Source organism: Tachyglossus aculeatus, chromosome 21, assembly GCF_015852505.1.
Source record: "Tachyglossus aculeatus isolate mTacAcu1 chromosome 21, mTacAcu1.pri, whole genome shotgun sequence".
Lineage (NCBI taxonomy): Eukaryota > Metazoa > Chordata > Mammalia > Monotremata > Tachyglossidae > Tachyglossus > Tachyglossus aculeatus.
The window spans coordinates 38,624,255-38,636,405 of record NC_052086.1 but is presented as its reverse complement, the minus strand read 5'-3'; the positions used below and the strand labels follow the sequence as shown (position 1 = coordinate 38,636,405).

General features: G+C 49.3%; 1 protein-coding gene across 1 annotated transcript in view; it reads right to left on the bottom strand.

Annotated features, from left to right (window-relative positions):
- GCN1 (GCN1 activator of EIF2AK4) overlaps positions 1-7,179 on the bottom strand; it is a 149,259-nt gene extending 142,080 nt beyond the window's left edge. Inside the window, exon 1 of the mRNA XM_038762447.1 lies at positions 6,999-7,179. Within this exon, the coding sequence (XP_038618375.1) occupies positions 6,999-7,016 (18 nt within the window). The 5' untranslated portion in view covers positions 7,017-7,179. The remainder of the gene's footprint in view (positions 1-6,998) is intronic.
- Positions 7,180-12,151: the final 4,972 nt, after the last annotated feature.

Genomic DNA, 12,151 nt, shown 5'->3' with positions numbered 1-12,151 from the left:
TTGTTCTCTGTCTCCCCCTTCTACACTGTGAGCCCACTGTTGGGTAGGGACTGTCTCTATATGTTGCCAACTTGGACTTCCCAAGTGCTTAGTCCAGTGCTCTGCACACTGTAAGTGCTCAATAAATATGATTGATTGATTGATTAATTTCTCTGTACCTCAGTGACCTCACCTCAAAATGGGGATGAAGACTGTGAGCCCCACGTGGGACAACCTGATCACCCTGTAAACTCCCCAGCGTTTAGAACAGTGCTTGGCACATAGTATAAGTGCTAAATACCATTATTATGATGATTATTATTATTATTAAAATGGGGATTAAGACTGTGAGCCCCACGTGGGACAACCTGATCACCTTGTATTTGGGGCTTACTTGTATTTTGCGACTGAGGCCCAATTCAATCCTCCAAACTGCAAGCTCGTTGCGGACAGGGCATGTGTTGGTTGCACTGTTATTTAGAGAAGCAGCGTGGCTCAGTGGAAAGAGCCCGGGCTTTGGAGTCAGAGGTCATGGGTTCTAATCCTGGCTCCGCCCATTGTCAGCTGGGTGACTTTGGGCAAGTCACTTCACTTCTCTGGGCCTCAGTTCCCTCATCTGCAAAATGGGGATGAAGACTGTGAGCCCCCCGTGGGACCACCTGATCACCTTGTAACCTCCCCAGCGCTTAGAACAGTGCTTTGCACATGGTAAGCGCTTAATAAATGCCATCATTATTATTATTATCAATCTTGGCTCCGCCATGGTTGTGGACAGGACATGTGTTGGTTGCATTGTTATTTAGAGAAGCAGCGTGGCTCAGTGGAAAGAGCCCGGGCTTTGGAGTCAGAGGTCATGGGTTCTAATCCTGGCTCCGCCCACTGTCAGCTGGGTGACTTTGGGCAAGTCACTTCACTTCTCTGGGCCTCAGTTCCCTCATCTGCAAAATGGGGATGAAGACTGTGAGCCCCCTGTGGGACCACCTGATCACCTTGTAACCTCCCCAGTGCTTAGAACAGTGCTTTGCACATAGTAAGCGCTTAATAAATGCCATCATTATTATTATTATCAATCCCGGCTCCGCCATTGTCATCTGTGTGACTTTGGGCAAGTCACTTAATTTCTCTGTACCTCGGTGACCTCATCTGGAAAATGGGGATGAAGACGGTGAGCCCCATGTGGGACAACCTGATCACCCTGTAAACTCCCCAGCGCTTAGAACAGTGCTTGGCACATAGTATAAGTGCTTAATACCATTATTATTATGACTATTATTATTAAAATGGGGAATAAGACTGTGAGCCCCACGTGGGACAACCTGATAACCTTGTATCTCCCCCAGCGCTTAGAACAGTGCTTGGCACATAGTAAGCGCTTAACAAATACCATCATTATTATCATTACTAACCAGAACCAGGTGAGGGGCAAGGGGCCCGGAGAGCAGGGTTAGAGCAGGTTGGGGCCACGACCCATTTACTGATTTACTGTATTGTATTTTAAAGAAGCAGCGTGGCTCAGTGGAAATCAATCAATCACTCAATCAATCGTATTTATTGAGCACTTACTGTCATCATCATCAATCGTATTTATTGAGCGCTTACTGTGTGCAGAGCACTGTACTAAGCGCTTGGGAAGTCCAAGTTGGCAACATATAGAGACGGTCCCTACCCAACAGTGGGCTCACAGTCTAAAAGAGCCCAGGCTTTGGAGTCAGAGGTCATGGGTTCAAATCCCGGCTCCGCCAACTGTCAGCTGGGTGACTTTGGGCAAGTCACTTCACTTCTCTGGGCCTCAGTTACCTCACCTGTAAAATGGGGATGAAGACTGGGAGCCCCCCGTGGGACACCCTCATCACCTTGTAACCTCCCCAGCGCTTAGAACGGTGCTTTGCACATAGTAAGCGCTTAACAAATACCATCATTATTATTATTATTATTCTCTGGACTTCAGTGACCTCATCTGTAAAATGGGGATGGAGACTGTGAGCGCCACGTGGGACAACCTAATCACCTTATTTCTCCCCCGGCGCTTAGAACAGTGCTTTGCACATAGTAAGCGCTTAACAAATACCATCATTATTATTATTATTCTCTGGACTTCAGTGACCTCATCTGTAAAATGGGGATGGAGACTGTGAGCGCCACGTGGGACAACCTAATCACCTTATTTCTCCCCCAGCGCTTAGAACAGTGCTTTGCACATAGAAAGCACTTAACAGATGCCACCACTATTATTATGAGGGGGCCCCCAGTCTTCATCCCCATTTTCCAGATGAGGTCACTGAGGCCCAGAGAAGCAAAGTGACTTGCCCGAAGTTCCCCCAACTGACAAGGGGCGGAGTCAGGATTAGAACCCACGACCTCTGACTCCCAAACCTGGGCTCTTTCCACTGGACCACGCTGCTTCTCTGCTTTGTATTTTCCCAAGTGCTTAGCACAGTGCTCTGCACCCAGTAATTGCTCAATAAAAACGATGGAATGAATTATTATTATCATCATCTGGGGCCGCATTGGACTTTCCAAGCGCTTAGTACAGTGCTCTGCACACAGTCAGCACTCAATAACTAGCCAGCGCTTAGAACAGTGCTTTGCACATAGTAAGCGCTTAATAAATGCCATTATTATTATTAATAACTATGAAGGAATGAATGAGTGAATACCCCCAACCCCCAGCCTTACCTCCTTCCTCTCCCCACAGCACCTGTATATATATATATGTATACATATATATATATATGTATACATATATATATATATATACATATAAATATGTTTGTACGTATTTATTACTTTATTTTACTTGTACATATTTATTCCATTTATTTTATTTTGTTAATATGTTTTGTTTTGTTGTCTGTCTCCACCTTCTAGACTGTGAGCCCACTGCTGGGTAGGGACCATCTCTAGATGTTGCCAACTTGTACTTACCAAGCGCTTAGTACAGTGCTCTGCACACAGTAGGCGCTCAATAAATACGATGGAATGAATGAATGAATACAATGGAGTGAATGAATGAATGGAGTGAGTGAATGAATGAAGGAGTGAGTGAATGAATGAAGGAGTGAGAAGCTGCATGGCTAACTGGAAAGAGCCAGGGCCTTGCAGTTGGAGGTCATGGGTTCAAATCCCAGCTCCGCCAACTCTCAGCTGGGTGACTTTGGGCCAGTCACTTCACTTCTCTGGGCCTCAGTTTCCTCATCTGTAAAATGGGGATTAAAACTGGGAGACCCACGTGGGACAACTTCATCACTATGTAACCTCCACAGTGCTTAGAACAGTGTTTTACACGTAGTAAGCACTTAATAAATGTAATTATTATTATTATTAACTTCTATGGGCCTCAGTTCCCTAACCTGTAAAATGGGGATTAAAACTGTGAGCCCCCCGTGGGACCACCTGATCACCTTGTAACCTCCCCAGAGCTTAGAACAGTGCTTTGCACATAGTAAGCACTTAATAAATGTCATTATTTTTATTATTAACTTCTCTGGGCCTCAGTTCCCTCATCTGTAAAATGAGGATTACGACTGTGAGCCCCACGTGGGACCACCTGATCACCTTGTAACCTCCCCAGCGCTTAGAACAGTGCTTTGCATATAGTAAGTGCTTAATAAATGTCAACATTATTATTATTAACTTCTCTGGGCCTCAGTTCCCTCACCTGTAAAATACGGATGAAGACTGCGGGCCCCCCGTGGGACCACCTGATCACCTTGTAACCTCCCCAGCACTTAGAACGGTGCTTTGCACGTGGTAAGCGCTTACTAAATACCATCATTATTATTAGTATTAACTTCTGTGTGCCTCAGTTCCCTCATCTGTAAAATGGGGATTAAGACTGTGAGCCCCACGTGGGACCACCTGTTCACCTTGTAACCTCCCCAGCGCTTAGAACAGTGCTTTCCACATATTAAGCACTTAATAAATGCGATTATTATTACTATTGACTTCTCTGGGCCTCAGTTCCCTCATCTGTAAAATGGGGATTAAAACTATGAGCCCCACGTGGGACCACCTGATCACCTTGTAACCTCCCCAGCGCTTAGAACAATGCTTTGTGCATAGTAAGCACTTAATAAATGTCATTATTATTATTAACTTCTCTGGGCCTCAGGTCCCTCACCTGCAAAATGGGGATTAAAACTGTGAGCCCCCCCCCGCCGTGGGACCACCTGATCACCTTGTAACCTCCCCAGCGCTTAGAATGGTGCTTAGCACGTGGTAAGCGCTTAATAAATGCCATCATTATTATTAGTATTAAATTCTGTGCCTCAGTTCCCTCATCTGTAAAATGGGGATTAAGACTGTGAGCCCCACGTGGGACAACCTGATCACCTTGTATTCCCCCAGCGCTTAGAACAGTGCTTTTCACGTAGTAAGTACTTAATAAATGTCATTATTATTATTAACTACTATGAACCTCAGTTCCCTCACCTGTAAAATGGGGATGAAGACTGTGAGTCCCACGTGGGCCCGCCTGATCACCCTGTAACCTCCCCGGTGCTTAGAACAGTGCTTTGCACATAGTAAGCACTTAATAAATGTCATTATTATTAACATCTCTGGGCCTCAGTTCCCTCACCTGTAAAAGGGGGGTGAAGACTGTGAGCCCCACGTGGGACTACCTGATCACCTTGTCACCTCCCCGGCGCTTAGAACGGTGCTTTGCACATAGTAAGCGCTTAATAAATGTCATTATAATTAACTTCTCTGGGCCTTAGTTCCATCTGTAAAATGGGGATGAAGGCTGTGGGCCCCACGTGGGACAACCTGATCACCTTGTAACCTCCCCAGCGCTTAGAACGGTGCTTTGCATGTAGTAAGCGCTTAATAAATGTCATCATTATTATTACTAACTTCTCTGTGCCTCACTTCCCTCATCTGTAAAATGGGGATTAAGACTGTGAGCCCCACGTGGGACAACCTGATCACCTTGTATTCCCCCAGCGCTTAGAACAGTGTTTTTCACATAGTAAGTACTTAATAAATATCATTATTATTATTAACTACTATGAACCTCAGTTCCCTCACTTGTAAAATGGGGATGAAGACTGTGAGTCCCACGTGGGCCTGCCTGATCACCCTGTAACCTCCCCGGCGCTTAGAACAGTGCTTTGCACATAGTAAGCACTTAATAAATGTCATTATTATTAACATCTCTGGGCCTCAGTTCCCTCACCTGTAAAAGGGGCATGAAGACTGTGAGTCCCACGTGGGACCACCTGATCACCTTGTAACCTCCCCGGGGCCTAGAACGGTGCTTTGCACATAGTAAGCGCTTGATTAATGTCATTATAATTAACTTCTCTGGGCCTCAGTTCCATCTGTAAAATGGGGATGAAGACTGTGGGCCCCACGTGGGACAACCTGATCACCTTGTCACCTCCCCAGCGCTTAGATTGGTGCTTTGCACGTGGTAAGCGCTTAATTAATGTCATTATTATTAACTTCTCTGGGCCTCAGTTCCCTCATCTGTAAAATGAGGATGAAGACTGTGAGCCCCACGTGGGACAACCTGATCACCTTGTAACCTCCCCAGTGCTTAGAACAGTGCTTTGTGCATAGTAAGCACTTAATAAATGTCATTATTATTAACTTCTCTGGGCCTCAGTTCCCTCATCTGTAAAATGGGGATGAAGACTGTGAGCCCCACGTGGGACCACCTGATCACCTTGTAACCTCCCCAGCGCTTAGAACGGTGCTTTGCATGTAGTAAGCGCTTAATAAATGTCATCATTATTATTACTAACTTCTCTGTGCCTCACTTCCCTCATCCGTAAAATGGGGATTAAGACTGTGAGCCCCACGTGGGACCACCTGATCACCTTGTCACCTCCCCGGCGCTTAGAACAGTGCTTTGCACATAGTAAGCACTTAATAAATGTCCTTATTATTAACATCTCTGGGCCTCAGTTCCCTCACCTGTAAAAGGGGCATGAAGACTGTGAGCCCCCCGTGGGACCACCTGATCACCTTGTAACCTCCCCGGCGCTTAGAACGGTGCTTTGCACGTAGTAAGCGCTTAATAAATGTCATTATAATTAACTTCTCTGGGCCTGAGTTCCATCTGTAAAATGGGGATGAAGGCTGTGGGCCCCACGTGGGACAACCTGATCACCTTGTCACCTCCCCGGCGCTGAGAACGGTGCTTTGCAAATAGTAAGCGCTTAATAAATGTCATTATTATTATTATTAACTTCTCTGGGCCTCAGTCCACTCATCTGTAAAATGGGGATGAAGACTGTGAGCCCCACGTGGGACCACCTGATCACCTTGTCACCACCCCAGCGCTTAGAACAGCGCTTTGCACGTGGTAAGCGCTTAACAAACGCCATCATCATCACCAAAGAGGGAACGAATGGATGAAGGAGGGAATGAATGGATGAAGGAGTGAGTGAATGAATGAAGGAGTGAGGGAATGAATGAAGTGAATGAATGAATGAAGTGAATGAATGAATGAAGAAGTGAGTGAATGAATGAAGAAGTGAATGAATGAAGAAGTGAATGAATGAAGAAGTGAATGAATGAATGAAGAAGTGAATGAATGAATGAAGAAGTGAATGAATGAATGAAGAAGTGAATGAATGAATGAAGAAGTGAATGAATGAATGGAGGAGTGCATGAATCAATCAATCGCATTTATTGAGCACTTACTGTGTGCAGAGCACTGTACTAAGCGCTTAGGAAGTACAAGTTGGCAACATATAGAGACAGTCCCTACCCAACAGTGGGCTCACAGTCTAAAAGACGTGAATGAATGAATGAAGGAGTGCATGAATGAATGAAGGAGTGCATGAATGAATGAAGGAGTGCATGAATGAATGAAGGAGTGCATGAATGAATGACGAGCCACGACGCCAACGACGTGTCCTCTCCCGGCTGGGGCCCGGGGGTCCCGCTCGGGGTGGGAGGTCGTTGTTGTTGTTGTTGCTGTGGTCGTTGTTGCTGTTGTGGTTGTTGTTGCTGTTGTGGTTGTGTCCCTCCCTCCCTCCCCCCGGGGTCCCCGCAACCGCCATCCTCACCTGCGTGTCCGCCGCCATCCTGCCGGGCACAACCCGGAAACGCGGCCCCTTTACATCCGGGTCACCCCGCTCGGGTACCGGGAGGAGGGACCGGTCACCATGGTGACGGCGCAGGCGCAGAGCCGCCTCTGGACGGAGGGACCGGTCACCATGGGGACGGCGCAGGCGTAAGGCGAGCGCTGGAAGGGGGGGACCAATCACCACGGTGAGGGCGCATGCGCAGAACGGCCGCTAGGAGGCGGGACGAGGCACCACGGTGATGGCGCAGGCGCAGAGCGGCCGCTGGGAGAAGGGACCAGTCACCATTGTGACGGCGCAGGCGCAGAGCCAGCGCTGGGAGGGGGGCGACCAATCACCGCGGTGGCTGCGCATGCGCAGAGCGACCTTCTGGACGGGGGGGGACCAGTCACCATTGTGACGGCGCAGGCGCAAGGCGAGCGCTGGGTGGGGACACACCAAGCACCACGGTGGCGGCACATGCGCGGAGCGGACGCTAGGAGGCGGGATCAGTCGCCATTGTGACGGCGCAGGCGCAGAGCCAGCGCTGGAAGGGGTGACCCATCACCACGGTGGCGGCGCATGCGCAGAGCGGCCTCTAGGAGGCGGGACCAGTCACCACTGTGACGGCGCAGGCGCAGAGCCAGCGCTGAGGGGGGAGGGAACCAAGCACCATGCTGGCGGCGCATGCGCAGACCGGCCTCTAGGAGGCGGGACCAGGCATCACGGTGACGGCGCAGGCGCACAGCGAACGCTGGGAGAAGGGACAAGGCACCACAGCGACGGCGAATGCGCGGAGCGGCCGCTAGGAGGCGGGACGAAGCACCACGGTGACGGCGCAGGCGCAGAGCGGCCGCTGGGAGGCGGGACCAGGCATTACGGTGACGGCGCGGCCTCCCTCTCCATCCCCCCCGCCTTACCACCTCCCGTTCCCCCCAGCACCTGTATACATGTATATATTTGTACGTATTTATTACTCTATTTATTTATTTTACTTCCACATATCCTATTCATTTTATTTTGTTAATATGTTTTCTTTTGTTGTCTGTCCCTCATCTGTCAAATGTGGATTAAGACTGTGAGCCCCACGTGGGACAACCTGATCACCTTGTATCCCCCCAGTGCATAGAACAGTGCTTTGCAAATAGTAAGCGCTTAACAAATACCGATATTATTATTATTTATTCTGCTGGTATTGGCACCTGCCACGTGTTTTGTTTTGTTGTCTGCCTCTCCCCCTTCTAGACTGTGAGCCCACTGTTGGGTAGGGACCGTCTCTAGATGTTGCCAACTTGGACTTCCCAAGCGCTTAGTACAGTGCTCTGGATACAGTAACCGTTCAATAAATACGATTGTTTGATTGATTAGGAGGGGGGAACCAATCACCATGGTGGCGGCGCATGCGCAGAGAGGCCTCTAGGAGGCGGGACCAGTCATCACGGTGACGGCGCAGGCGCACAGCGAGCGCTGGGAGACGGGACCAATCAATCAATCAATCAATCGTATTTATTGAGCACTTACTGTGTGCAGAGCACTGTACTAAGCGCTTGGGAAGTACAGGTTGGCAAACATATAGAGACAGTCCCTACCCAACAGTGGGCTCACAGTCTAAAAGGGGGTGACAGAACAATCAATCGTATTGAGTGCTTACTGTATGCAGAGCACTGTACTAAGTGCTTAGGAAGTACAAGTTGGCAACATATAGAGACAGTACCTATCCAACAGTGGACTCACAGTCTAAGAACAACACCAAACATACTAACAAAATAAAATAAATAGATATGTACAAGTAAAATAAATAGAGTAATAAATATGTACAAACATTTATACATATATACAGGTGCTGTGGGGAAGAGAAGGAGGTAAGATGAGGGGGATAGAGAGGGGGACGAGGGGGAGAGGAAGGAAGGGGCTCAGTCTGGGACCAGGCACCATAGTGATGATGATGATGGTATTTGTTAAGCGCTTTATGTGCAAAGCTCTGTCTCCCCCTTTTAGACTGTGAGCCCACTGTTGGGTAGGGACTGTCTCTATATGTTGCCAATTTGTACTTCCCAAGCGCTTAGTACAGTGCTCTGCACATAGTAAGCGCTCAATAAATACGATTGATTGATGATGATGGGGAGATAACAAGGTGACTAGCTTGTCCCATGTGGGGCTCACAGTCTTCATCCCCATTTTACAGATGAGGTAACTGAGGCACAGAGAAGTTAAGTGACTTGCCCAAGGTCACACAGCTGACAATTGGCGGAGTCGGAATTTGAACCTGTGACCTCTGACTCCAAAGCCCGGGCTCTTTCCACTGAGCCACGGCGAATGCGCAGGGCGGCCGCTAGGAGGCGGGACGAGGCACCACGGTGACGGCGCAGGCGCAGAGCGGCCGCTGGGAGGCGGGACCAGTCATTACGGTGACGGCGCGGTCACCCTCTCCATCCCCCCCGCCTTACCACCTCCCGTTCCCCCCAGCACCTGTATACATGTATATATTTGTACGTATTTATTACTCTATTTATTTATTTTACTTCCACATATCCTATTTATTTTATTTTAATATGTTTGGTTTTGTTGTCTGTCTCCCACTTCTACACTGTGAGGCCACTGTTGAGTAGGGACCGTCTCTATATGTTCCCAACTTGGACTTCCCAAGCGCTTAGTACAGTGCTGTGGACACAGTAAGCGTTCAATAAATACGATTGTTTGATTGATTGGGAAGGGGGAACCAAGCACCATGGTGGCGGCGCATGCGCAGAACGGCCTCTGGGAGGTGGGACCTGTCATTACGGTGACGGCGCAGGCGCAAGGCGAGCGCTGTGGGGGGGGAACCAATCACTGTGGGGTCGGCGCGTGCGCAGAGAGGCCTCTAGGAGGCGGGACCAGTCATCACGGTGACGGCGCAGGCGCACAGCGAGCGCTGGGAGAAGGGACCAATCAATCAATCGTATTTATTGAGCGCTTACTGTGTGCAGAGCACTGTACTAAGCGCTTGGGAAGTACAAGTTGGCAACATATAGAGTCAGTCCCTACCCAACAGTGGGCTCACAGTCTAGAAGGGGGAGACAGAGAACAATCAATCAGTCATATTTATTGAGCACTTACTGTGTGCAGAGCACCGTACTAATCGCTTGGAAAGCACAAGTTGGCAACATATAGAGACAGTCCCTACCCAACAGTGGGCTCACAGTCTAAAAGGGGGAGACAGAGAACAATCAATCAATCGTATTATTGAGCTCTTCCTGTGTGCAGAGCACTGTACTAAGCGCTTGGGAAGTACAAGTTGGCAGCATATAGAGACAGCCCCTATCCAACAGTGGGCTCACAGTCTAAGAACAAAACCAAACATACTAACAAAATAAAATAAATAGAATAGATATGTACAAGTAAAATAAATAAATAGAGTAATAAATATGTACAAACATATAGACATGTATACAGGTGCTGTGGGGAAGGGAAGGAGGTAAGATGGGGGGGATGGAGAGGGGCACGAGGAGGAGAGGAAGGAAGGGGCTCAGTCTGGGACCAGGCACCATAGTGATGATGGTATTTGTTAAGCGCTTATTATGTGCAAAGCACTGTTCTAAGTGCTGGGGGGATAACAAGGTGACTAGCTTGTCCCATGTGGGGCTCACAGTCTTCATCCCCATTTTACAGATGAGGTAACTGAGGCTCAGAGAAGTGAAGTGACTTGCCCAAAGTCACACAGCTGACAATTGGCAGAGCCGGGATTTGAACCTGTGACCTCTGACTCCAAAACCCGGGCTCTTTCCACTGAGCCACGGTGCATCAGGCAGAAACTCCTCACCCTGGGCTTCCAGGCTGTCCATCCCCTCGCCCCCTCCTACCTCACCTCCCTTCTCTCCTTGTCCAGCCCAGCCGGCACCCTCTGCTCCTCCGCCGCTAATCTCCTCACTGGGCCTGGTTCTCGCCTGTCCCGCCATCGACCCCCGGCCCACGTCATCCCCCGGGCCTGGAATGCCCCCAATCCCTCTGCCCCTCCGCCAAGCTCGCTCTCTTCCTCCCTTCAAGGCCCTGCTGAGTGCTCACCTCCTCCAGGAGGCCTTCCCAGACTGAGCCCCTTCCTTCCTCTCCCCCTCTTCATCCCCCCCTTCTTACCTCCTTCCCTTCCCCACAACACCTGTATATATGTATATGTGTTTGTACATATTTATTACTCTATTTATTTATTTATTTATTTATTTGTACCTATCTATTCTATTTATTTTATTTTGTTGGTATGTTTGGTTTTGTTCTCTGTCTCCCCCTTTTAGACTTTGAGCCCACTGTTGGGTAGGGACTGTCTCTAGATGTTGCCAATTTGTACTTCCCAAGCGCTTAGTACAGTGCTCTGCACATAGTAAGCGCTCAATAAATACGATTGATGATGATGATGATGATGATGAATGTGCAGGGCGGCCGCTAGGAGGCGGGACGAGGCACCACGGTGACGGCGCAGGCGTAGAACGGCCGCTGGGAGGCGGGACCAGTCACCATGGTGACGGCGCAGGCGCAGATCCGGCGCTGGGGGGGACCAATCATCGCGGTGGCTGCGCATGCGCAGAGCGGCCGCTAGGAGGCGGGACGAGGCACCACGGTGACGGCGCAGGCGCAGAGCGGCCGCTGGGAGGCGGGACCAGGCATTACGGTGACGGCGCGGTCCCACTCTGCACCCCCCTCCGCCTTACCACATCCCGTTCCCCACAGCACCTGTATACATGTATATATTTGTACGTATTTATTACTCTATTTATTTATTTTAATTTCACACATCCTATTTATTTTATTTTGTTAATATGTTTTCTTTTGTTGTCTGTCTCCCACTTCTAGACTGTGAGGCCACCGTCGGGTAGGGACCGTCTCTAGATGTTGCCAACTTGGACTTCCCAAGCGCATAGTACAGTGCTCTGGACTCAGTGAGCGTTCAATAAATACGATTGTTGGATTGATGGGGGGGGGAACCAATCACCATGGTGGCAGCGCATGCGCAGAGAGGCCTCTAGGAGGCGGGAGCAGTCGTCACGGTGACGGCGCATGCGCAGAGCGGCCTCTAGGAGGCGGGACCAAGCAATCAATCAGTCGTATTTATTGAGCGCTTACTGTGTGCAGAGTACTGTACTAAGCGCTTGGGAAGTACAAGTTGGCAACATCTAGAGACGGTCCCT